General features: G+C 36.8%; 4 protein-coding genes across 6 annotated transcripts in view; 3 read left to right on the top strand and 1 right to left on the bottom strand.

Annotated features, from left to right (window-relative positions):
* The window catches only part of pxb, a 178584-nt gene extending 165578 nt beyond the window's left edge, over positions 1–13006 (top strand). For all 3 annotated transcript variants that reach the window (XM_068300862.1, XM_068300861.1, XM_068300860.1), the window contains 3 exons: positions 2791–2903; positions 9996–10248; positions 11002–13006. In XM_068300862.1, the coding sequence (XP_068156963.1) occupies positions 2791–2903; positions 9996–10248; positions 11002–12423 (1788 nt within the window). In that variant the 3' untranslated portion in view covers positions 12424–13006. The remainder of the gene's footprint in view (positions 1–2790; positions 2904–9995; positions 10249–11001) is intronic.
* LOC137583925 (uncharacterized) overlaps positions 1–26778 on the bottom strand; it is a 186957-nt gene that overhangs the window by 126682 nt on the left and 33497 nt on the right. The window lies entirely within an intron of this gene.
* Positions 17941–19135, top strand: LOC137585203 (uncharacterized). The gene is made up of 4 exons (XM_068300884.1): positions 17941–18056; positions 18196–18334; positions 18396–18865; positions 18932–19135. The coding sequence occupies exons 2-4, from the start codon at positions 18197–18199 to the stop codon at positions 19017–19019; spliced, it is 696 nt and encodes a 231-aa protein (XP_068156985.1). The 5' UTR covers positions 17941–18056; position 18196; the 3' UTR covers positions 19020–19135.
* Positions 20932–22016, top strand: LOC137584452 (uncharacterized). The gene is made up of 3 exons (XM_068299848.1): positions 20932–21162; positions 21227–21690; positions 21763–22016. The coding sequence occupies exons 1-3, from the start codon at positions 21046–21048 to the stop codon at positions 21845–21847; spliced, it is 666 nt and encodes a 221-aa protein (XP_068155949.1). The 5' UTR covers positions 20932–21045; the 3' UTR covers positions 21848–22016.

Genomic DNA, 26778 nt, shown 5'->3' with positions numbered 1-26778 from the left:
GTGCTTGGCGGCAGCTGACAATAGCCCACAGTGGCAAGAGTGTTGCAACATCTGGTACAGTTATTATTATTATTATTATCATACACGGCCCACCTTGTCTCTGACCCCGACAAGAGGGGCACATATTATTACCTACACATGGATTTCGGATTTATCGATTATCAACGCACACACAAAACTAGAAAAAAACAAAATGGTGATAGATCTAACAACGTAAAAATATTTGTGGCCACAGCAAAAGACAATGGGAAATTGCTTTCGTTTCTTTTTTTTTCATTTCTTCCATTTCGAAAATTGAATGTTGCAAGTGAGATTTGTCTATGAGCCAGATAGACAGCAGAGACACTGCACTCTAGGGAATTTGTAGGGGAGCTTTCAATGTCGAGCATATCAGTTTCTTACACTTGAAATGCATTCGCCATTGGTTTATTAAAGCAAATCAAAGATTTTTAGATGTAGTATTTGCTAGCTTTAGAATTTAGTTTAAAGATTTATACTTAAAGGTTGTATTAAAGTTATTTTTTCTATCATTTCATATTTAAAGAGTCTCTGAAAAGTCTTTAAGACCCACGGTTAAAAAAACAAAACTTATCTTCTGATCCACATACCCAGCACCAAGTCAGTACAAAAGAAAAACCGAAAGAAAAACTCGCGTCAGGTCTCATTAATCAATTTGATTACGCACGAGCTTTGTTGTTGGCCCTGTATCTCTCTCTCTCTCTCTCTCTCTCGGTCTGTCTCCCCTCCAGTCATACTTTGTTTTGGCTTTTTCCCCCCATCCCAAGCACAATATACTGAAAAACCGATTGCACTGGCCCTTTCCGAATATAATTGTTTAATTTATTATTATTGTATTTGTTTGTTATGCCTCTCTCACTGTCAGTTCTCCTCTTGTATTCCTCAAGCTGAACTGAAGCTGGAGAAGGGGAAGGGTTAGATCAGCGATTTGTCTTTGAAATGGTTTTCAAAACAACAACGAAAAAAAAATTTCTTAATTTCCATGATAAGCGCCAAATGTGAGCAGCTTGTGGTTCCCTTCCTCTTATTCCAACAATTTTCAATAATTTCGCCATGCACACGAAACATGGATGTCAATATTTTTATAGCTTATCTCTCAAACTTTCGATTTGAGGGCAGTTAAATACCCTATTGAGAGTGAGATTAAGAAAGTTCAACAGCAATTAGTAGCAGTAGGGTGTTTCCAATTCGATCAATAGATAAACACAGAAAGTGTGCTTTGTTATGATGCGATGCATTTGTATTTGCATTTTGCTTATTTTCTCTGATGCTCTCACTCCCAATGAAATATTAATATTATTCATACTGCCCATGCTTTAGGCGATAAGCGATTGGGGGCTTCCGCATTTCATCTAGGGTGATCCACAGAGTGGGGTAAACAGAGTGTGGTCTACAGATAGAGAAGGAGACGGTATGGTTGCGGGAGCAAACTGTGCCATCAATATTTTCTGTGTTTGTTGGTTAAATATAAATCAAGGAAAGAGTTCAAAACTCATTTCATTTAATAAATTAGTATATGCATAAAATGCATTACAAATTAAAGAGTGGCCTATATACACACACACACCCACCAACGCACACATATGGACAGTTGAATACACACACTCTCGCTGCACACTGAGGCGAAATTATTTGCACAGCTGTCAAAGTTTGACCTCATTTTTGTGTTGGAAGCGTTGCTTTTAGCTCTTTTATTTCCATTTCCCTTGGCTTGTTGTCTCACTCTAAAGCGCTACCTCTTCTCCTTCTCCGCTCCACCAACTGTCTTTCTACGGAATTTTAACCAAAAATATTATTTCCATGTTTTTTTGAGTGATTTATGCTATATGTTTGACCAAACGACAGGTGGATGAGTAGAAGGAGATGGAAACTATAGTAGGTAGTAGTAGGTGGTTGGGCAGTTTGCATACAATTTTTTCCCCTCTTCGCCTTTGGTCTTTAATTTTTCACAACAAATAGCAGTAAAATATTTTCATAAATAAATAAAAATACTTAATACTAGCAAAATGTAGAGAGAAAAAACTGAAAGTTATCTTTTGACAGGCAAAGTTGAGGGTAAAATGACAATGACATAACTGATGATGAAAGCAGGTGACAGAAAACTGACAGAAAATGTTTAAAACTAAATTTCAATAGTGAACAATTTTCATGGCACTTTTTTTGAGGGTATCTACCAGTCAGCTTGAATACACATAGTAATTTTCTTTTTCTTGCATACTCAAGCAGAAATTCAAAGGCAAATTGCTGGAACTCGCCTCCTTCTATTTCAACTTCTTTCTCTCTCATGCACACCTTTACCCTGTAAAGTTGACCTTAATTTCAATTCCTATTCTTACCTCACTTACCGCGTTCAGTCACACGACCCACTCCTTTGGCTAAAACTTAAGATGGCCAAGTCAAGAGAGAGAGAGAGAGAGAGAAGAGAAAAAAGGTTAACAGCCCAAGTCGCGTGCTCTGCGATTTTGTTTGCATTTCGTTAGGCATATTTACCAAAATATTTGCCTCTTTTTCTTCTTCATCATCTCTATTTGCTTCTTATTTTACTTGGCTGTGGCTTTCTTTCCTTTGTATTTCGATGTTGTTGCTGTTGTTGTTTTTTTCTTTCTGTGTAATGTTTGTTTATATGCAAAATGGCTTTGTGTTTGACTTTCAGTTGTTGCGGCTGGGCTGTAAATTGTTGATTTACTCGCCTTGCCAATGTTTAACTTTTACTTTTTCCATTTGTGATTATTATTAACCTAAACCTCCGCCTTTTCTCTATCTCTCTTGCAGATCTTGGATGCCAGTTTATATAGCAGTCAATCGTTGGCCACCTCTGCGATGATAGCCGTCTTCTCCCTGCTTTTGGTCTTGATTGTGCTCATCTCTTCGCTTTTTGTTTGGAAGTAAGTAGAAAACCCCATACTTATACTATAACGAACAGCAAATGCCCTTTCATTGAAAAGAATCATTATGATTTAGTTGTTTGATTACAAAGAAATGCATCAGTAATCCAAAAAATTTGTGCAATTTTCACAAACATGCTTTGAATGACTCAATTAAGAGGAATGGGGGAGCCCACACACATTCACGCACAGAATTCCGCCTCTCACCAATTGCCCCTGCATTCTGCTATCTTCCTTGTCTCCACCATTCAAACGCCTTGTGTGGTTTTCGTTTTTCGTTTTGTCTTGACTATTATCGCGGCTTGCCCCCTTCTGGCAACTTTTATCGCAGCGGAGCAGCTCAGAAAGTTGTTGCTGTTGGTGGAAACTAAAGTTGAAGTTGAATTGGAGGCGTTAACCATTTGCCTGCAACATGTTGCATGTTGCTGTTGCTCTTTGCTTTTTGATTTATGTGCCAGGCAAAAGAAAAAGATTGCCACTAGGCGATAAAATAAAGAAAGACTAAAACAAAATAGAAGAGACAGAGCCACTAACTTAATTACAAGGCTTAGAAACATTTTAGGAAATTCCTTAAAGTGATTGTAAAGCTGTTAGAAAAGATTTGATACCCGTTTTACATTTATTAGATAACGATTTAACCACATTTTAACACTATGAAACATTGGTGCTCGAGCAACAATTTTCATTTGACGCCATATCAAAAATGCAAGCAATGCGGAAAACTCTCTAGCAATGAGAAACCGGGTTAAATGAAAATCCACACACAAAAAAAAAAAAAGAGGTGGAAAAAAAAACAAATTCCGCTGACGGAAAAAAAAGAATGAAAACCATTTGCCAAAGTCAGAAAAACAAACAAGGAAACAAACAGCCAAACGAAAATTAATGTAGTCTACTTTCGAGCGAGCCACCAACATGACCTACATACATACATACAGTATGTCAAGAAACAGTTTACACACATGGAAAAAAATAATTTTTTTCACTTTAAATACAAAAATAACTGGGTTTTATTCATTTTAACAAGTTTTTTTTATTGATTATAGCTTAATACTAAATACTTAATTTAATTATGAAAAAACAAAACGAAAATTATTAATACAACTCAAAAGAAACAACAAAAACTGAGATTACACATTTCTGACACTGTCAAGAAAGTGTTTACACATTTCACTTTCAGGTTAATTGACTACAAATCTCATGGACTTTAATATGCTTTTGGATATTTTTAATACTTTGTGTGACCCCCCTTAGCATTAGCTACATGTTGAAGACGTCTTTTCATTGAATTGATTAAGTTGCTAATGTAATCCTGAGGGATCTTTTGCCACTCTTCTATTATAAAAGCTTTCAGCTCAGCTTTGTTCTTGGGATTCCTTTTTCCCACTTTTTTTTAAGGAAGGACCACGCATTTTCAATGGGGTTAAGATCGGGACTCTGTGGGGGTGTATCTATGACCTTGCCACAGTTGTAAAGCAACCAATTCCGGACATTAAACTCTTTGTGTTTTGGGTCGTTGTCCTGATAAAATTTGAAAGTTGGCCTATTATTATGTACGAAGCCGAATTGAGCCGCACTTGTGGGCAAATGTGCCTTTAAAATGTTGAGGTACTGCTCAGCATTCATGGTGCTCTCTATAAATGCGATATCACCGACTCCTTGACTGGATATGCACCCCCAAATCATTACGGACAGTTTGCCAAATTTCACAGTCGGAATTATATTACGCTGGTCCAATGCAGTGGATACCTTACGCCATACTCTGGGTGGTCCATCATTGTAGTACAGCATCATTTTGGTTTCGTCACAAAATATGACGTCTTCCCAATAGTCTGCGGGCCGATTTAGCATGCTGGTAGCAAAAGTTAAGCGCTTTTCTACATTAACTGGCGATAGCAGGGGTTTCTTCCTAGCCACTCTTGAAGAATACTTGTGTCGTAGGATGGCCTGGCGCACAGTTTCATGGGAAACAACTAAGTCGCACTCATCATGCAGCTCCTTGGCAAGCGATCTCACCGAAATTTGCGGATTTTGATCGATCTTGCGCATGATAAGGCGGTCTGCCCGTTGGTAAATTTTCTTTTTACGGCCACCTCCACTCTTTGCCTCAAGCCGGCCCTCGTTTTTGGCGCGATTAATTACATTGTATATGGTTTTCCTCGACACCGAAAACATTTCGACCAATTCTGGAACAGATTTTCCCAACTGGTGATTGTATACAATCAATTGGACTACGTCAAAACTTAATCTCTTTCCTGGCATTTTAAAAATCAATTATTCAACTCAATTCAGTCAATTATACAGATCATGCAACAAAATTTCGCATCAAAATAATGAGGAACGCAAAGTTAAAGCTGTTCTAAGAAATTCTGGAAGCATATCTAACGGTAAAATTCTATTATTTCTAAGAACGAGAGCGAAACAGTTGGCAAAAATGAAGTGTGTAAACACTTTCTTGACAGTGTCAGAAATGTGTAATCTCAGTTTTTGTTGTTTCTTTTGAGTTGTATTAATAATTTTCGTTTTGTTTTTTCATAATTAAATTAAGTATTTAGTATTAAGCTATAATCAATAAAAAAAACTTGTTAAAATGAATAAAACCCAGTTATTTTTGTATTTAAAGTGAAAAAAATTATTTTTTTCCATGTGTGTAAACTGTTTCTTGACATACTGTATGTACATATGCATGTTTTTTGTGTGTGTGTGTATGTGGGTGGTTATGCACTTAAAACCAAAACTAAATTAAATTGAAATTTTTAAATAAACGTGGCAAAAAAATGAAATGAAAAGGGGGAAAACGAGAAGTGAAAAATGGCCCAGACTCGCCATGGACTAAAGCATATAAAACAATTTACTTTTACGGTCTACCAAAAAATAAGAGAGATGGAAAAAAACTCTCCGACTAACATACACATACAGATAGAAAAATCTGCTAGAGAAAAATAACCACAAAAGTAGCAAGTGAAACAGAGAGAAGAAGAGAGAGAGAGAGAGAGAGAGCGCATAAAGGTTGTGCAGGGAGGAAAAACATTCTCATTCTTTCGCTTGTTTTCCATTAGTTTTTTGCATGTAGAACTGAATTAGAGAAAAAGCCAAAGTAAATATAAATAAATAATAGAGATGAATAGGGCAAAAAGAGGGCTTAAATAAGAGCAAAAAAGGGGAAAATGCCAAGTCATAGTGACTTCAACTTTGCCTCCTTTAAAGTGGCAGCTTCTCTCATGTTTCGTCTTAAATTTTTGTTCGATTGATTGGCCATAACTTTTGGTCCTATGTATTTATTTATTTATTTATTCATTCAGTTTTCTCACATAGCTGGCCCCAGATGCTTGTCTTCTCATTAGCATTGACTTGAAGAGTACAAAACCGACATCAACAAGTGTGTTAACGGAATCATCGATTTTCCTTCATTCCTCTTTTACTGTGAATAACCAACAAAACACAGAAAAAAAGATGGAATATATATACATTCATGCGAATCAGTTTGTTCCCTGTGTTTGGCTCCTAAATACAAGCGTTCCATTCATTTCATTCATTCATACATATTCATTAAAGTTTGCTGACCGCAGGCACGCACTGAAATGGATGAAGGACGCATAGGGGGGAAAAGGACAACAAGAGGACACAAAACAGGACGTTGTTGTGCTTCATCATTTTTGAGGTTATGGCCACATGCACACACTCACACACACGCACAGGGAAAGAGCAAAAGAAAAAAAGCTCAACGAGCATCTTTATTACACTGTTCTCCATGTCTGTGTGTCTATGTGTGTTTGCGTGTGTGTGGGTTTGGGTGTGTGCGTGTGTTAGATACTAGAAGCTGTTGCCTTAAGTGTTTGACCAGCCCTCCTCCTCATTTGTCTCTGTGTGTGTAAACGACTATGAATGTCAGGAAAAAAAAGGAAAAGAAAAATGAAAACATGGCTAAAATAAAACTTGAGGCCGAGCCATTTTTTTTTTTTTTTTGGCATTTATGATGTGGCACATTATTCTTGTTTTTATCGTGTGGCATACCCCAAACAACAACAACTAGAGAAACAAGAACCAACCAAGTTATCATCTATAAATGGTAAACTAGATTTTATTTATATGAAAATTTACTCAACTACAAATCTAAACATCGAAACGATTGGGCCAAAGTGGAGTATTTTAGCACTTTGCTTTCCAATGCAAACTAAAATTATTTAATATATGTATGTATAAATAACTCAACATGTTTTGTTGTTTTGTTTTTCGAGTGCACGCAAAATGGAGTGCCTTTATAAATATTCAATTAACTGAAGAGGCATTTTTTCTGCTTCAAACACCGATTAACATATAAAATTTCAAACCATAAATTGCATTTATTGTTGACCCTGCCGAACCCCTCGTTTTGTCCCTAGCTCTCTCTCCCGCTCTCTTTCTGTTCATAATTACCTTAATTATTTTAATAAACCGCCGGCATGGTATAACTTTTTTATTGCAAATGTTTGCTCACTTGCACTTTATTAATTACATGGAAATGCAACACATGTGTGACACACACACACACACACACACACACACGCACACTCGAAGGAGTGTAAAAAAAATCTGAAATGCTTGTCATTAAAATTGTTAACATTGTCCACAGCGGCAGTTAATAATATTTAAATAAATATGCTCCACTTAATTTGCATTCTGCGACAAACACAAAAAAAAAATACAGAGGAAAAATCAAACTAAGTAAATGTAAATAATTGAAATAGGTAAAGGAAGCAAAAGTCCTTTCGACTGTCACATAAATTGAATTCAAAGCCCGTGCGAGGGTTTCCTCATTCATATTAAATAAGGTAACCACAGCAACCTTATACTCCACTCCTCCACCTTCTTTTCGCTTTCCCCCATTTAATGTTGTCTGTTAAATAAATAAAATCAATTTCACCTTCATGCAGTTTCATCTTCCTGTATGGAGAACCCCAAAAAGGTATGCAATGAAAATCATAATAACTTGTGATTCTTTATTTGTTTTGCCTGCTGTTGTCTTGGTAAAAACGAACAAAAAAAACAAAACTTTTAATCAAGTGCCACCTGCACCTCCCTCTTCGTCTCTTACTCTCATCCAAATTTAATATATTCTACCTTATGTGGTCTCTGAGTCATAGAGCTCAACAGCTGTTTCTGGCTTTGTCTTCCCCTTCTCAGCTGAAATAATTGTTGGTAATATGATGCCTACTTCAGGTTTCTTTCCAACTTCCAACTGACGCCCCCTCCGCTCTTCAGTCTTGGAGTGAGTAAAGTTTTGCTGCTCTTGTGGTTTCGACTCTTGCGGTTAGCTTTATGTCCATCGGTCAGATAGATTATGCAATTGGAATTGCAGTTGGTCAGTGGCTGGTTGGCTGGCCGAGAGACAAAGAGACCACCAAAGAGTCGTTGGTGGGGCATCAAAATACATTTACTTTTATCAAATAAAACCGATTTAAGCAAATCGGCTTTAACTATTGATTTTTACATGGGTTGTTCTTCTTGATTTTCTTTTGAATCAAGCAATTTCCATATCAAAGTCTTAAATGTGAAAAGTTTCTGGGGAATATTTTGCCACTTTTCGAGCCTTTTGTAGTTTCATTCTTATTCTTTTTTTTTTTGGTCTTACGTGCCCTTTTCTCTGTTTCTTTGCAACAACCCCCAAAAAGCAGTTCAGTTGCAGAGTTCATAAATAAAAGATTCTCTTCTTGGCATAACTCACACCCCTTGGCCGTCCAACCCTTCACCCCTCTCACACTTGCACACTTCCATACACACACACATACAGAAACACACAAATTTCATGCTCATACAAACACATTGTTGCCCCTTTTTGCTGCTGTTACTGCTGCTTGCCAGCTACTTTTTATTGTAAATTGCTTATGCCAAAAGCAAAGCAAAAGAAAAGGAATGAAAACTCTTTTGCCCCAAAGGTATATGCTCTTGGCTTAAGTTTTACTTCTTTACTTTTTTGCCCTTCTCCTTCAACCCTTTATATATACAAATGTTTTACTTTCTTTTGCCAAATTGTACGACACTCTGGGGCATTGATGCTTGACGTGTTCTAACTGCCCTCCCCCGGCTATACTTTTGGGTCATAACGTTTAGAAATCAAACATGGCTCGCCTGAACAAATACACACACAAAATTCACTTCACACCATTTCTAATGAAATGAAATGAAGCAAACTTTGATCGAAATGTTTAGGTGTGAGTGTGAGTCTTGATGTTTTGAATTGGTATCTACTTTAGGGCATATTCCCTCATATGAACATAAGAATCTCATAAGTAGGCATGTCATTTTTAATATACACACAGCGAATTCCCTCCCCTCTCCACCTTGCACTCGACTTGCTTTTTATGCGTTTTTGTTTTTTTGCTTAGCTTCTACAGAGGTTCGTCCTTTGCCTCTGACTTGTGCGAGTTTTTACGAGCGACTTCCGTTTTGGGGGAAAGGCAACATGTTTACCTACAAGAACATTACAAGGATACTAACATTTCGTCCCTAAGAACATCCTTGCTACGTGGCGTCAATTTAATTTCACATTTTTCATTATGCTTATGCTTGCATGACAATGTCTTCGTTTTGCCAACAAGGATGAAGGACACACACACACACGCACGCGAAGGCATCTTCCAGGCTGTGTGTCTCTCTCTCTCTCTCTCTCATTCTATCTATGTCTTCGGCGTCTGTTGTCTTTTCGCCATGGGCAACACTTAATTATGTTCATTATTTTCATGGCACGCGGTTGCCTCCATCTCTCAGTCTCCGTCTCTGCCCCTTCCTCATGCCACACAGGCAACGTTTTGACAAGCTTGTGACGCTTGATGCTCATTTAAATTGAATTTTGAATAGCCTATTTTTTGAATGGAATGGAAGATGTGCACAAGGGGCGGAGTAGTCGGTTTTTTTTTTTTGGCATTCTTTATTAATCAAATTGTTGGGGCAATTTAAAAGAGAAGTTAGCTGGCTTGTGTTTGGCTTTTTTTACCTGACATTTATCACGGCTCCAGCTCCACCTCAATTTTGCCTTTACTCTGGTCATTACAAATCGATTTATCTTGGCTTGAGGCTCACTTACTAATCTCCTATTTCTCTCTCTTTCTGTTGCAGAAACAAACGTAAAGTGCAAAATCTGTTGCCCTGCAAAACGCCCACACGAGGTCCTTTGAATGGGGCAATGCCACTGGGTAGCGGCGACAACTCATCGCTTCATCATCATCATCACCATCATCATCATGGCATGTATGAGGATCCCGATGCCCATTTGGGGCACCATAGGCCATTGGTCATGCGGCATCATCATCATCCGCATCATCATCATTATCAGCAGCAGCCACAGCATCCGCAGCAACATCACACCGAGGTTAGTATCGATAACAGGATGTGTGCAAGGAGCGACGGGAATAATATTACGACAATTGCTGTCACAACATTGGCAAACTGACATTTTCATTTTGATTGTCATTGTTCAACAAAAATGTCCTTTGAGCATGTCTGTCAGTCTCTCTCACTGTCTGTTGTCTATCTGTCTGTCTGTCATAAGCAATTCAACTCATTCATTCAGCGAGTTGGTAGTGTAAACTGAAACCACATTTCCTATCATTTCTAGTTATTCAATCGTTCCCTTTAGTTTTGTTTATGCATATGATTGCTTTATGAAACGCCTCAATTTACACTTGAACATGAGTTGAGTATATAAAATATATATGTATGTATATACCCATCTATATATATATATATGTATGCAGGATATGATATCCTGCTGTGCCAGCTTAATTTCTGCTCCCCTTTTGTTAGTCCTTCTTTTTCTTATTTTTTACGACTCTGACGCCTGCCTAAAGGGCTCGCAACGTGTTTCCTTTACTGTCATGTCCTTTTTTTGCTGTTTTTTTTTTTTGTATTTCGCACAGTCATATCTTTGGCCTTTGTTCAGCCAGAAGGCAATGGATGGATGGATTGTATGGTGGATTGTGTGTTTATTTTATTGTCTGATAAACAGCTCCTTTTGGGGACAAGCCTTGGGGAGACAAAGCTACTTAAGCTTTAAATCTACACTGATCTCATCTGATCGCATCTGACTAAAGTTTCAACTCTTTGTTTTCTTTTCTCATTTTAGCTGTTGCAAGGCAAAAGTATTCACTATCCAAGTGGCTATCCAATGACTCGTTCACCACCATTTCTGGTAAGCTCATCGCCTGGGCCGGATCCCTATCGTTCGAATGATAATGTCTACGAGGAATTGGGTCCCGGACGCGTAGACTCGGATGGTGAATCTGAGCCGCCATTGCATTCCGATGATGACTTTGCCGAAGATGAACTGTCACTGCCAGGTGAATGCAGTTTCCAAAAGGAAATCAATACAAACACAATGTCAGCCAGTATGACACCGTATCACGAGAGGCAAGCAGCGGGCGGAGCAAGTGCAGCCACAATTGGGGGATCAACAGTCGCAGCTTCAACATCTGGCGCATCCAGCAGTCTCTTGCCCTTGGCGGCCACACAAGAACGTCACAGTGTTCTGAGTAGTGGCTCATCCACAGGACAGGATGCATCAACTGCTACAGCTGCCTCCACGACGAGCAACAACAATAACAACAACACCAACAATGACATGGCCTTGATGTCTTCTCGGCGGACTCCACGCATGCGTCAACCACGTTGCCAACCCAACGATGATCTCAATAATAGCAGCTCGACGGCAGAAATTGCCGATCTGGCTCCACTCTACGATAATCGTAGCAATCTCATGTCACTCGGCTACATGGCCCGATCGACCGCCCCGCAATTCTACAATACCCTCGAGCACGAAGTGGAGCGCAGGAATCGCATCAATGCCCAGCTAAGCAAGGTATCAGGTCCGCCAGCGCCTCTGTCCACCATCTATCGGGAACGTATCCGTTACCCCGGTGCCCCGCATTATCCAGCCAATAGCACCAGTGGCCTCCTGGCTGCCACCATGCGTACCAGAACCCAACCCCGCATTGTCGATCGTCGCTTAGGTCCGCATCAGCATCAGCACCATCGTATACATGCTGCTCCACTGCCGCCTTCAGAGCCCGCCTATGGCTATGCTGAGCCAATGATGTACAATGCCAACTATTACTATGAGAGTGCCAATCCTCTCGGCGGAGGAGCACGGCCCTATGCCACTGCTAGTACCACCACCTCCTCTGATTATAGACAACCCTATGGCGACTCTAGCTTTGGCTCTGATTCCGGTTATAGCCACCATACGCCAGCAAGTTCAATTGGACGACAGGATTACGATCTGGCCGAGCCACAATTGCATCTCCAACTACACCAACAGCCATCCTCCAAGCCCAACAAGTTGTCGGCCGCCTTGAGTTTTGGCTGGAACAAGAGCATTGGCCGCAAGCAGGCCGCCACCGCTGCCGCTTCCACCGCAAACCAACCGACAATTGTTTCGGGCAGCAGCAGCAATGAGGCAACCAGTCCAAATAATAATAGCAGTCCCTGCTCCACAGTCACCTCTCAGCTGGATAACAACAATGCCAGCAGTAGCTTATCGCCGGCATAGATGGCTAGCCACTCGACAAATGTGAATAGGAGAGGCTTCCTTCCTTTTCCAGCCTCTCACCATGTACAGTTAGTCTAAGTCTCCTTGTAAGTTGTAAGCTGCTATATAAGTCCTATATCAATTTTTCAGTCCTGCGTGTACATCGTGAAAGCAATAGGTATCTTAGCTAGAACAAAAACAAAAACCGAAACTAAACTAAAGCTCTATTTGCCATCAAGTCACTAAGAAGCAAACCGTGTAACTTTAGTTAATAATATGTATTTAGCGAAACAAAGAACTTATAGCTCTTAAGTGTTTTTCCAATGTGATTGCCAAATTCTACAATATTTAAAACAAAACAAAACAAAAACCAATCGAAAGCGATAACTTATTTGTAATGTAAAAAACACTAAAACTAATGCTTAACTTAAATCCCTTGTCAATATGTTACTTTTAAGTTAAATTTATTTTAATTTGTTTGTTATTTTAGTTTGGTAAGCAACACCGAAGACAGAGACGAAAAAAAGGAAAACTAATGCAAAGAAATGCCTACAAAAAATATACCAAAATATCAAAAACATGAAAAAATCTAACAAAAACCAAATTGGCTTTTTATTTTTTGATTTCACGTTAACTTTTTATTTTCCAAATTTTCTTTGACACACCATAAAAAAAACAAAATGCAAATTAAAGCAAAGGGAAAATTTTTGCATCGAGTATGGATTAATGTGTACAAAATCATGGCATACTTTTCGGCATATTCGAAGGCAGCTTCGTATTCACTTGCCTGCAATTTTTAAACACATACTTTTGGGCTCAGTGTCATTTCAGGTCTCTGTTAGCCGACTGTTACAAGCAATTAAAAGAATCGGTTCTTTGCCCCATAGTAAGTAAATTATTTGAAGAATTTTCAACTTTTGCAAACTGAAAATTATTTATAAATTTGTTTTCCGTTTGAATTTGGTTTTATATTTCTTTTCTTTTTAACAAATAAAACTGCATTTAACATAGCCTTAGATAGGCTCTAACAAGACTGTTTACATATTAATAAATACCAGTGAATAAAGAAAAACTAGATATAATCATCTAAAACATATTTTACTTAATGCCCGAAAACAATAATACATTGTATAAATCTAAATACTAAGAACTTAGTTGGCTAAAGCTTGTAAACTACTTACTTGAAAGAGAACTACTAAACACCCATTAGGTATATTGAGTGAACCATTTTAGGGCGGGGCTAAACCCTAACTAACCACCCACAAACCACACATGTTAATGATGCCCCCCACACTGGCTACTTAGATAGGTTGTATCTGAGCTGTATATATAGTAAAGCATGATTACATAATAATAATAATAATATATATCGAATCCAAAACAACCCCAAAGTACTAATAATACATAACAAAAACAAAAACAAAAAAAACGTTGAAAATTTTCTTATATGAGCACAATGCAATGTATCCTATAACTTGTAGTTTATATACATACATACATACATACAAATACAAGAACATACACATATGTATAGCCATCCCCTTTCTACCCTCTGTTCTACCACATCAGAATGATAAGTAGCAACTAATATTAGTAATTGTATAGCATTTAGCCTAGCCTATAGCCAACTAATCATCTGCCATACTTTGATCAGCCGTCAAACAATAATAATAATATGAAAAGCATATATGAAATAATTGCTTTAGATCAAGTTCAAGTGTCGTTGTGATTTTTTAAATGCCCCCTAAGCAAGCCAAAAAAAACCTCCCTCTTTAATGCTCTCTGCATTGGCCCTATTTTATTTTTCGGCTATGTAAAAAAAAAAGACGTAGATGAGAAAATAGTTTTGAATATTGAGAAACATTTAATGCAGTAGCACAATCATTGAGCGAGTGACAAAAGGACGAGATAAGGAATGACAAACATCCCTTTTAATCAAATCAACAGCAGCTTAAAAGGATCATCCTCATACAAACAAAAGAAACTCAAACTAAATATAAAACCTAATAAACTCATTCATTTTAAATAAACTAGGCTACTACTAAGATAATTATTACAAAATATTATTTGAGCAAAGCTGATTAGAAGCTTTCAACTACTCCGACATGAAAAAGGTCTACATACTACACATGTATGTACATACAATCTAAATTATTTTAGTATGAGTTCATCCAAAGCTATCAGAGTTTAAGTTAACAGATCTTAAAACACATTTGATAAAGACTTGATCTTCAAATTTATTTATATGTCCCTTTATCTTTGATTTCAAATCTCTTTTACTATTCTTCTTTTGTTCTGTTCCATATATTTTGAATACCACATATCAAAATTTTCTTATTGAATTTTAAATGAGATATACCCATACTAATACGATTTATGTAATATAGCACAAACCTGGTTTCTAACACTATCAATATCAGTACAAACAAAAGAAAATCTTACGACTCTTTTACCCCAGATCTAAACAGTCATTATTATCAAACTATTTGGCCTAAGCGTAGGCCATTGGCTAATCGTTTCCTAATCATAATAATTGTATTGTAAATATCGAGACAAGTCAATAACTATAATAACTTTGCTGTATTTGTAGTTCTTCCAGGAATCTTCTACTGTTACACACAACAAACCAAAAAACCACTTGACTATATAGGCATTTATGTTAACTATCCTAAGGACATTCTGATATCAATTCAATTTGTATATATGTACTTTATAAAGAACTATATTTAACAAGAAGGTAAATTGTTTTCTGTTATATCTTTTTTGAGATTAAGTATAAACTTTGACAGCATATCAAGCATTGACTTTATATAACAAACATATATGTATATGGGGTAACAATTTTCGTATACTGAAAGCTAAACTACATGATGTAGAAGATCTCTTACATGTCCCACAAAGAGAAAGCAACAAGTAATAAAAGAAATGGAAGGGAAAATCTAAACCAAACAAAAAGAAAAACAACAAAATGAATAAAAACCAAAACGATTTAATCGAATTTATAATGTTAAAATGCCAGTTAATCGAATGCAAAATGATAATGAAAATTGGAATCGAAAGAACAAGAAAGAATAACAAACAACAATATTAATATCAATTAAATTAAATTAAATTAACACTGATTAGTAATTATAATTACATACCGATAAATAGTTAGTTTATCAATTTTTGTAAAACGAATTTCCAAGAATTAGTTTCCTTTTTCTATAAGCATCAGATATGGATAATAATTAAAAATCAAATTATGAAATATGAAAACCAACACAAAGGACAATTATTTTTCTACTTCTGTGGCTCCTAATTGAAGAGCTGTGACACCCAAAAACAAAATGGAATACCAACAAAACGGCGGGGGAGAAGTTGGCCAAGAGGAAAATAGATGCCAAGACATGTGGCAAGAGGCGTAAATCTGCAACAAATTTAAAATGCGCGCGTGTGCGCAGGAATGACGTAGAAGGAGGGTCGAATGAGAGTTGGCAAAAAAAGCTAGGAAAGGATGTAAGTCATGGGCGTAGATTAAAGAGGAAAGGCCACAAAAGCCCTTTCCATCAATTCAAGATTGTTGAACCTTTCATGGGCACAGATTGCCTTTCCATTTTATAAAATACATTAAAGCAAACTTAATCGATGGATTGATTGTGTTTGCGTAATTCACTTATTCTGATATTTCAACTATTTAGTTAATTGTTTATAAAGATGTCATCTAGGAGAACTACGCCCATGTGAAAAGGGGATGCGTTTGTCTTTGCTCTTGTGCATGCAGTTAATGTGCTTATTTTAAAATTTAAATTGGCTTGCGCACTGCGTACTCATGAGTAGAAGCCACAAAAGATGGAGCATATCGTATGGAGGAGCGGGGCACACCAAGGCAGTTATACTCATCATTTATATAAACGTGTGTGCGGATGTCAGTGTGTGTGTGTGGATGTGTGCTTTATTGTGCGAGTGTGCGTCTCGGAGCAAGTTTCACTTTAATAGAAAGTTTGCAATGCGCTTTTCATTTTTCCTTTTCTTCTTTCAGCAGTAATTTTTCCTTGCTTTTCTTTTTGCATAAAGCTCATGGTGTAATTAACAGTTACTTGCAGGAGGAGTGTCTGAGAGAAAGGATAGAGAGGGAGCCGAAGAAAATGTTTGCATTAAGATAAACAACTTAATTATTTTCTTAGTGTGTGCCGCCTGCACTTTGCTGTGGCTCCATCTCCTTTTGACGTCTCCTCCTTGAACTCCTTGAGCAAAGAGGATATGCATTTGAAGTGCAAAGCAGTTAATATACATACATACATATGTATATGTATGTTACAGAAAAACGGCAAAGCTTGTTGAGTAATTAAATAAATGAAGAAAATGCATGGCAGAGCAAGGTGCAAGGAAACTTCATTCAAAAGTAGGCCAATTAGAGGTTACCTACCTTACATTTCCTTATATTTTCTGCTAATGTGAAAGTGATTTACATTGAAAACAAATGAAGATGGCGGCTGACTACTTTGTCTAAAGAGAACATTCAAGATTAACAATAGAAGTAATCTTAATGATTCTCTATGAAATTCAATTCTAAATCTAAGAATCTAATGTGGATTTCATTTGATGTAACTGGGGACACGCGCAAAAAAGTTAATTCAGTCTTTGTCTTATCAGAAATTGATTGATAATTGATAGCAAATTCCTCCAAGTCTGGGGCAATTCAAAAGTAAATAAAGACTTGCCATTGTTTTTTTCTGGGAAATTGGAATGTTATCAATCTATTGTAAAAGTGTCTAAGTTAATTAAACAAAATCCTGGAATTAAATATATACACCTTGAAGAGCCTACTGCGTAATACTTCAGGCTCAACTAAGTTATTAAAAAGAAGAGCAAAAAATTCTCTCCCAACATGGAATAGGTGTGACACAATTTAAGCTATTAGAAAGTTTTACAACAAGAGCGAAAAACTACACCCATGACAATTTACTTTCTTTAAGAAAATGGCCAAACGGCGCTCAATGTATGTCAGCCAACAACACTTTTTAAGGGCCTAGCACACTACTTTTGAACTAGTTTCCGTAAAAAGATGTTAGGCATTTAAAATTAATGTAGCATTTGGCAGGTGTTTTACAAGACAAGGCGAAGACAGGAGCAGCATGTTAACAGGAAAACTTTTAACGTTGCTCAACACTCTTTTTGGGGCTAGTTAACACATGTGGGAAAAGGTACAAAAATAATTGCGTTTTAAAGTTTAACAATGGCCACTTTGGGCACAGTATTGGCATGTTAAAGTTGCGCTTGACGCTTTGTTTTCATATCTTGAATTTTGTATTATGAAAGAATTTTTGGATGTAATTTTCAAAATCAGACACTCTAACAATAAGATACCCTAGAAATGAAAATAAGAACCTTGCACCGGAATGGCTGTATTTTAGTGTTATTTATAATATTTGCTGACCACTTGACATGGCAAAGCTTATCAGTTATCTATCTACTTATCAAAGACCTATAGCATGAAGGTTTTACAATTTTTCAGTTGAAATTATATGTATGTAATTGGCAATCACAATGCCTCAAGTGAGTGCCAATCACATGTGTGGTTGTCCGTCTCATACAGAGTATAAAAGAGTAATCTAAAAGTAAAACTCATTTCATGTAAATGAGCGTTAACCAGCACTGGCAATTATACATATGTATGTATTGTTATCGTATTCATATAGAAATCAAAGATATCATATGATTGATTATCATGCATATGATAGAAAATTGTGGATAGTTAAGCACATTTTTCAGTGGGTTCGTGTCACAAGTATTTTCAAATTTCAATTGCAGAATGTCTTCAAAAGCCAACACATTGCAGCTATTTGGCCTGTTATGGGGATTGGTTTTAATTGCCGATCATGCGATCCCAGCCCAGGCTCTCACGGACTGTTCTGACAGTTCAAGCACACAAGACTTAGATTTAGAAAAGGTACGATAGGGTTTCTTGATAGTGGATAGTTTTTAATATACTTTATCTTAAAACATTTTAGTTGTCTGGAATCTGGTGGGAAATTGCTCGTCAACCGTCAAGCAGCGATTTCTGCACTGAAGTCAATATTACGGTGCTGAATTCAACAACAACAACGGATAATACGACTGTTCTTATTGACACAACATATTCGAATACCGTTGACTATCCATGGGTTAATCAGACCATGAATGCCACATTGTCTGTGAATACATCTAACAATAATTTAGAAGACGGCTTTAAATTCAACTACTGGAATCCACCCAACTACACACCGTTTGCGGTGTTCAAAGTTCTGGCAATAAACTACACGGAATATGCCTTTGTTTGTGGTTACACCAATTCCTCAGATAATTCAACTGCATTTGGTTTACTGCTATCTCGTGATCGTACCCCAAGTACAACGACTTTGCAGTCGTGGCAGCAAAACGCGTCGGCTTTATACCCAAATTTTGAAGTAGGTGGCATGACAGTGATTACCCAAGATAATACGTAAGTTATATCCAGATTAATCGGAACGAATCAAATTGTTTTTATGTCATTTCATTGTTTTTACAGTTGTTATGCAGCCGGAGCCAATCCCTCTGCAGTTCTATCAATCCTTGGTTTTGCTTTGTCCTTTATAATTTTTGTGTACTTAAAGTAAATTTTTTCTAATAATAAATAATTAATCACTATGCTATAATTTTTATAGCTAGAGTTGCTTATATCAAAAGTTGTAAAGTAACTTGCTTAATATCTAAACTGGTGATAAATTGAAAATCTCAAGCTATTTTTTTCAGCCCTAAGTCGTGATGTTTCATTGTCAATTGTTTCGTCAGGTGACTGACATAAATCAAAACTTATCAAAAGTGAAAGAAATATATACATACACAATTTTGAAATGAAAGAGAGAGACAACTATAGGTACCTAACGAAAGCGATATCACAGTTTTATATAAAAGTGAAGTTGCTGTTTCCTTCTCTTTTTTTCCGCTCGTACTTCACGTAAAGTTACGCATTTCGAGGTCTTTCCATATCTTTAGTTTGATAAGGCTCATATATACATATCCATTTGTATGCCGTTTTTTATTGACAAGATAATGAATTGTTTATTCTTTTGCTTTTTTCCTGTACTGTATTATTGTATTGTATTGTCTTTTCAGTAAAGTCATTTTGTACCACTTCTTTTACTCCGCACTGATTAAATTTTATCACTTGTCGAGTTTTGTTTTGCTTTTAATTTTCAGTGATGATGATTCAGTCAGAGTATGTCTGCACTTAATACATACAAATTTCTTCTGATATCTGATTTATGTACACAATAACATTTTAATATTTTTCCAAAATTAGTTGTTACTTATGAGTGCTGAGCAAAGTTTTTGCTATGTGGTTGGTTGATTAGAATTGGGCTTTCGTTTTCGTATGCGTATGAGTAATATGGTGGCACTTTAAATAACTTGGGGAAAATACAGAAGAATTCAAAGAAGTTGAGCCTCTGTTATGACAGTTGGGAAATTCTTTCAGGTTTATAAAAAAAGTGCAATCGTTACGCAAATGTTATGATTAATGGATAAGTTTTTAAATGACTTTGAAATAAATACCTTATTGTAGAATATTCAAAGTTCTCATACTGCCGTTAACGAAAGGAGAAATGATTCATTCAACACAAATATTGTATCTTATTGTAAGGGATATTTGTAAATAAAATGAAAGCATGATAAAATGAATGACTTACGAAAGTAATACAGCCAAACCATATAAAATATAAGGAAATTTCTGAAAAGATCGTCTGAATATCGGCTGGAATAAACCAACACACAACGATCCACCTTCAAATAGTTTCATGTTATCATTCACTTTATTATTTGTCTGCACATCTAAGATAAATTTTGGGAAATTTGCCAGAACAATAAGGAAAATGGTAATAAAGACATTATTAATTGACATTAATTGTATTTTAAGCAATAAAATATTGCTAAAAACTCTCCCACAATTTGTGAAGATATTAAATCAAATGGCAGGAAACTTGATAAAAAAGGCATGACGTCATACAACTAAGTAAAGCAACTAAAGGAAATAAGTCTTAATTGTTGTTTAAAAAACATTTTATTTTCAATTTAATTAAACCTCAAGTTGATGGTCGTTTGTTCTATTTCTAGAGGTTAATTAGTTCGGGGAATTTATTTTACTCTAATTGCGAGCACATGTCAAAATATCATCATGCCAATTGAGAGCTTAAGAGTCCACACAACGTTGCCTTTACCTACGTACATTTTGGAGATAGTGCAAAAATCACACAGAAACACATACACCTGCAAATATATATATGTATGCGTGGATGTATGTATACAGTTAACGCACAGTAAGCCACAAGAATTTAGTCATAGATCAGATAGAAACAGAATTGGAATCGTATAGACATTACCTTGCGATGACACTCCATGGAATCGGTAGCTGCACTGAAAATATACAGGTACATAGAATCGTGTTCTATATGTAGCTAGGCAGTGGGTGCGATTTATCAGTTCGATTATTTTTGTTGTGTCTTGAGCCTATAAAAGAGAATTGTGTTCAGGGCGCTGCGACAGTATTACGACGCATTCGCAGCGAAACGAACGTGAACTTGAAGTAGTGATAAGTGAAGTGCAAAGAGAACAATATTTGTATTTATACTAAAGACAACTTTAAATATGATGTGGAAAGTGATTTTGATTACCGCCATTTTGGCCATTTTTAATGGACAATTTGCAACAGCCGATTATTACTCTTGCCAAAATGCAACCAGTTTGGATTTTAATGACACCCAAGTGAGTGATACTTTGAGAGAAGAATTGCATATTTAGTGGTAACTGTTGTAATTTATTTCCTCAGTTGGCTGGCACTTGGTACGAAGTGGCTCGCAATCCTGCTCCCACCGTTACCTGTGTCGAGATTACCGCTAGTTTGTATACAAACGCGACAAATGCTTCAACTACCACCTACTTTGGCCTGGACATCTTCCAGTCGTCTTCAATCGCATCGACATATCAAGATAATGAATTGAAAGCCAACATCACATTGGAAGCTAATAGCACATCGGGCTACAATGTCACCCTCTTGAAGAACGGTGTAGCCCAAAGTCCATATGTCATTAAACTATTGCAGCTCAATGCGACTACCGGATTCCTCTACGGTTGCTCATACACAAATGCTTCGGAGGATGCTCCAGGCACTGGCTTCATTTTGAGCAAGGCAACATCCATCAACTCTACCCTATTGACTGAGGGCAACAATAATGCCTCGTTGTCGTACAATGTCTTCCAAAATGGCTCCTTTTCCAATGTAACCCAAACTGGGTAAGTTCAAAACTCGTAAAAAATTCATAAAACTCAAAAATAATAATCAATGAAATTACAAATCTCTTACAGCTGCTACAAAAGCTCTGCTAGTCAGGCTCTTCCTGTGATTTCCGGCTTGTTTGCTCTAATTATGGTGCTGATTAATCGTAATTAGGACTACAAATTGTTAATACTTTTTGCCTCCAGCTTTATCTAACAAATACTGTAATGTAATTGCCTCAATAGTTTCAACAATCTTGCCAGTAAGATCTAATTTCTCCGGCCTCTTTTATTTAGTTTTTTAATTTATTAGAAATGAATGTATAATAAAAACAAAAAACTAAGTACGTTCGTGACTCATTTTTGGATGAAAACCCCCATAAGATCATGTGTTTTCCCTTCCACATACTTATACATATTTACACCCATATATATATATTTATATGTGTGTATGTTTGTGTATACGTTGTTCAATGTTTACTCCAATCAGTGACTTTAATTTGTCGGCAACATGTTCAAAGAATGCCTTGCCATATAAGATAAGATAGCATAAAAGTTACAAAAATAAATAACTCTGTTCTATACGTCTGCCCTGCCCCACCCCAATGGCACCGCTACAGTCAACCTTCTATCTGAAACAAATTTGCTAATTTACAAGAGCCATCTCTAAATCAATCACACTCAACCTGTTCAAATAGAAAAAAAAAAAACTACAACAAAAACAAAAGCAAAGCCAAAAACAAAGGAAAAACAATTATGACTATTTCTGACAAATTTGGAAACAATGATTTATTAATCGTACAAAATCCGATTCACATTTATATATCAATTATAAGCCTGATATGCTTTCAACATTCCATTCTGTTGAGGAGAGGTTGAGATTTATATCATTTGTTCTTATCATTTTTGGACAAACAAATGTATTCCTTTTAACATAATTGCAGGTCATTTTGTGTATAGATAAGACTTCAGCAGTTAAGTATTCGATGTTGATTACTACAATAACGATAACGATAATGCTGATGCGATGTATGTATGTATGTAATATAATTATAATATATTGCAAAATGAGCAAATTTCTAATTAGTTTACATAACTCACAAAATTTTATGATTGAAACGCTTGTAAATATTTGCCCAAGACAATGAAAAACAATGATTTTTGCTAATTTTGCTTTAAATCTAAAAAAGTTGAGTTTAATAAACATTTATAACATTCGAAATGACTGAAATAAGTAAAGTAGATGGGCAACAAAAGAGTTTTATACATAATGATTTAACTTTAGTTTTGATTAGGCCTAATACAATTGCCATAATACCCTATTCAAATGTTAGTAAAACTGTTGACTTGATGCTTAAAGTTTTTCATGTCTGGTTGTCATATCTAATAATGAAATGTTGTTAAGCCATCTGTCAATATTATCACACACGTCGTCAATGACGTCATGTTTGTAATCAGTATAAACAGTTACCGATATTGGCGAAATAGATACCCCATAGTAGGTTATATTATGCAGAGAACGGCAAACTTGATCAGGTCCACCAAAGGGCCATAAAGGCTTAGTGATATTTCGCCTACATATATTTGATGTATCTTCAGCGAACCAACTAAGACACTTAATTGTCAAGATGGCAGCCAAAGAAGTCAAGATGGAAAGTGTGAATCGTTTCCAGCCCCTAACAACAACTTGCATCATTTGATCTGAGGGGTTGCCAGTGATTTGTTTACAATCTCTTCCACTTAAAGTCCTGGCCAGGACTTACTACTCCGCTTGACGTAGACAGTGGGAATGCTTCCTTTTACTTATACACTTATCAATTTTCGCTTAACTTGAGTGGCATGAGTGAAAGAAGATGCTGGTTGTTGCTGATTTCGTGTTTATTTATTTGCTTCAACCCAATCAACACACAAACATACGCACACACACAGAGACAAAATTACATGGACACATCAACACACACCCATACACTGATACTTCAGATTGAACCCACACAAATGTAAACACAAGGCCACTAAATCACTGAACACTTTCAGCTTGGCATTTACACGCATATCCCTCAAGCCTCAAGCCAAAGGCTGGTCCTGGCTATGGCCATTGCCATATTGCTTCTGGCCCTTGTCTGGATTTCTTTTCTCTGTGTTACACACTTCCCCTTCGAACTCGTCTTGACCCGCGGCACAGGTCCTGCGGTTCCTGCTTGTTCTTGTTCGTTGTTCCATCCTTCGTTCGTTCTATCGTTTGTTTATGTTTATTTGTTGGCACAATTTGGTTACATTGTTTGCTCACAATCTTCTTCATTGTTTGTCCTTGCTGTTGTTGTTGATGTTGCTGCTGCTGGTTGCTCTTGAAATCAAGTTTACATCGATTAAGTAGCGAGACAGAATAACACAAAAATCTTTATGATGATAGTAGATTTGGGTAAAAGAAAGAGTTGGCTAAACATAAATATGCAGATGATTTCTATTATATTTAGTATCCACATTTGAGAGAAAAGGTCTGCGAATGTTAATATAAGCAAAAACGTGAAAAACTATGAATACTAATGCATAACTTTTGCCATTTTCAGTTTATTGAATATTTATAGATTAGACGGGGAATAGTTGCTAATCAGATACCATCATCGACCCGTCAAATGCAATTCCATTTCCAGCTTCAACTCAACCGCAACAAAGTCCAAAGTCTTAGGAACATCTGCCAACTGGTCAAATGGTCAAATGGCAGACAAACAAAGGAGAGTTACAAGAGACGCCTCCAATCAATGCTAATGGCAAAGGTCCAGCCACATCCACAAAACCCACACCTATAAACTCGTCATACATATACACACACAAACACAGACACATTCGCACTGTCTGCTCAAAGTGCTTAGAAAACCAAAAGCCAAAATGCTCAAGTTAGACATGCAGAGATACAAATATCCTTTGCTTAGCCTGGGTCCGGCGGGAAGGGAGGAGCACAAGACAGACAAACAAACACACACACACACACACAAAACTATTAATTAATTTCCTAGGCACTGGACATCATATTCACCGCATGTCGTTGACATTTTAGTCAAAGGCAAAACCAATGCCAATACAATTTTAACCAGATCAAAATCAGCATCTAAATCCTCGAGTGTCAAGTGGTTTAGAGCCAGAAAGGAGAGATACCGAGAAAGGAATGTGGCTCAGTGGAAGGAATCTAATGAGTTGTAACTATATGTCAAGGCAAGGGGAAACTGTAGAAATTTGGCCATTTATTTTTAGAAAAAAGGAAATTTGCTTATTACCCAGCTAGAGACATTCGAGTGAGTGCTTTCCTTTCACACACACTCAGGATGTGTAAGTGTGTGTGTGTGAGAGACAGAGAGAGGGCGGTGCTCGACGATGTTATCTTACAAATTGAAATCTTTGCTTAATTCTAGCACTCCAGTATCTCAAGTGTTTCACAATCTGCACAATTGGCAGTCAAGATGTAGGTGTTTGTCTTAAGCTGACAACTTAAACCTCTCTCAAGCTAGTTAGACACTGAGCGAAAAAGTCTCACATATCTTTTGTGTGCGCATTTCTCTGTTCGATTCTCTGATTGTGAGTGCCTTAATTTACGTAAGATTTTAGATTAAGATGCAGATGATTTTTAACTTAAAGGCGTAAGACGAAAGACATGATATGATTGCCATCTGAAAAACAGATAATTTTATTTCAGGTTGTATTGGCCCTGCAGGTAAGTGTTGGATGAATAACAGAATATATGTATCTAGGTATCTATGTGTGTGTGGGTGTGAATGAGTGTAGGGAGTTGGTAATTGAATGTGGATCCCCCATCATTTACATTCAATTAACAGTTGTATTCCAAGCGAATGGGCATCTATGAGTTGCTTCTGGTTGAGACTTTACTTAGCATAAATATTCATGGCCAAACATAATTTATGCCCAATGATGATGCCAATAGCAAGCAGACTTCTATTGATAATAATGATGACGATAATGGTAATAAGACGAATCGAGCAATGGAATCGGGTGTAAATAAGGAAATTTATTCTTTTTCTAAATTATACTTTTTGGTAGGTATTTCAGTTTGTTGATTTGTTTCTCTGCTTGTACTTTTGCTACAGTTTAATGAATTTATACAACTCATTGCTCATCCCAGTATTGAGTTATGATTTCAATTAAATCTAACTGGAAACGTGTCAAAACAGTTGAGACTCTTAACCATCTCAACGTTGATCGTAATTAAAACAATTAATTAAGTTTAATCCACCTAAAAACACAAATCAAACTATCAAGGTGAGCAGACAAAAATGGGAAAGACATATCAAATGCCACCTTTTATTATCACCCCCCCAAACATTATTTTAAATACCAATTACATGGGGGGTGAGAGTGTGAAGTAAGTAGGTGGAGGGAAAATGGCGCAAATTGCCGTAAATCCATTTTGAAAGGCTTTGCCATGTTTGCTGTCGATGCTGATGCCAATTCCGTGGGAGTCTGTGACGCTTGGGCTCAGGCATTATTCCTAACGAGCAACATGATCATAAAAATAAACGCAAACACACTCACATGCACACACATACGGACAACAACAACAACGAGTAGGAGTGCCTTAGTTTTTATTTTTACACCTGTTTACAAAACAAACTCTGTGGAAGGAAAAGCAAATTTGACTGCGCCAGCACGCACACAATTAAATTTCCGGTACAACACCTATAGAAAAGAATAAAAATGGTAGGAAAACTCACATCAGTCCCAAACCCCAAAAACATTTTGATTTTCACCGATGGAAAGGGGGAGTTGAGGCAGCAGCATGTTGAAGTTGCATGTTGAGACCATTAAAATTACGCCTAACACACAGAAAGTCTCGTAAAAATGTTCGTATGAGTAATTTTTCCATCTCTCTCTCACACCCGCTCTATATCTATCTCTTTCTACTTAGTGTTTTCCTTTGGCCGCGCAAGAGAAACACGTTTCATTAGAAATCCATGGCACGTCTCTTTCGAGGCGACATGGAGCAATTTTCAATATACACACACACACACAAACCCCTATATGGTGGCGTAAGTGGGCGTGGCAGTTGACGGAAATAATGCCGCAGCAAGGCTGTCAAAATTGGCAAAAATCGACGCC

Source organism: Drosophila tropicalis, unplaced genomic scaffold, assembly GCF_018151085.1.
Source record: "Drosophila tropicalis isolate 14030-0801.00 unplaced genomic scaffold, ASM1815108v1 contig_878, whole genome shotgun sequence".
NCBI classification, from domain to species: domain Eukaryota; kingdom Metazoa; phylum Arthropoda; class Insecta; order Diptera; family Drosophilidae; genus Drosophila; species Drosophila tropicalis.
This window is presented reverse-complemented; position numbering and strand designations above follow the sequence as displayed.